The sequence below is a fragment of the Trichinella spiralis genome (assembly GCF_000181795.1).
Source record: "Trichinella spiralis strain ISS 195 chromosome Unknown Scfld2880, whole genome shotgun sequence".
NCBI classification, from domain to species: domain Eukaryota; kingdom Metazoa; phylum Nematoda; class Enoplea; order Trichinellida; family Trichinellidae; genus Trichinella; species Trichinella spiralis.
Window position 1 is genome coordinate 1 of NW_003529819.1, and position 1,007 is coordinate 1,007.

At 48.7% G+C, this 1,007-nt stretch overlaps 1 protein-coding gene across 1 annotated transcript; it reads left to right on the top strand.

Moving 5' to 3' along the window:
• Positions 1-31: 31 nt before the first annotated feature.
• Positions 32-427, top strand: Tsp_15143 (His(2)-Cys(2) zinc finger family protein; the record flags this gene model as incomplete). The annotated part of the gene is made up of 1 exon (XM_003368218.1): positions 32-427. A coding segment is annotated over one exon (396 nt), but the record flags the coding sequence as incomplete, so codon positions are not given.
• Positions 428-1,007: the final 580 nt, after the last annotated feature.

Here is a 1,007-nt window from a genome sequence, read left to right on the forward strand (position 1 = left end):
GGACGTGTCAGGCGATCTACTTTGCCTCCAGAGTTCCAAGCGCCCAATCATCGTGCCAAACAATCACCCGGCAACAGAACTGCTGATCAAAGACTATCACGTCATGCAGATGCATGCTGGTGTCAATCAAACATTGTTAGCCATCAGAACAAAATTTTGGATCATCAGAGCCAGCAGCGCAGTAAAGAAGATAATCCGTTCATGCCCGGTATGTCGTAGAGTCGAAACGCAACCACATCGACTCCGAATGAGTGACTTGCCAACCGACCGAGTGACAGAATCACCACCATTCAGCCATACCGGTGTGGACTTTGCAGGTCCACGGTTTATCCGCCCAGATGTACAGCGGCGCGATGTCCCAGCGAACAAGGCCCATACTTGCATATTTACAAGCATGGTTCAAATGGCCGATCGGAAGGATCATTGAGATCCACCCGAGTGAAGATGGTGTAATCAGATCGGTGACGGTGAAAACCAGACAAGGAACAGTAACCCGATCTGCAAGGTCACTCCGCCTGGTGGAACCATCCAGTGACGCATAGAACCCGGTTCACCTTTTTGGGGTGGGAGGTGTTGAGAAATCTTTTCTCAATACCTGCTCATCACTATCTAAAAATCCCCGTGGCAACAAAACATTGCTCCTGGTACGAAAACAACGGTTGCACAACGCCAGTTGCACACCTTGTTTTTCTCAATAGAAAAACAATGGAAGAACAATTAAGCGGTGAAAAGGTCAGCGTCCTGTCATATATCTGCCACAACTCCGGTGGCCAGTTGCTGAAAAAGCGTCAAAGTGAAATGTGGCTGACAGCACGCCTGTTCAGACCCCGGCTAAGCTGCACAGTCTAAGGGATTGCGCAACCAAGCCGATCTTCTAATTACTTTTCGACAATCTAGGTCACCAGACGCGGAGTGAGGTCAAGAAAAAGATATAAATACAAGTGCGGAGGGAGGAGGGAACATTAACACCAACATTAACACAATCACACGGTACACACCGTCTCGAA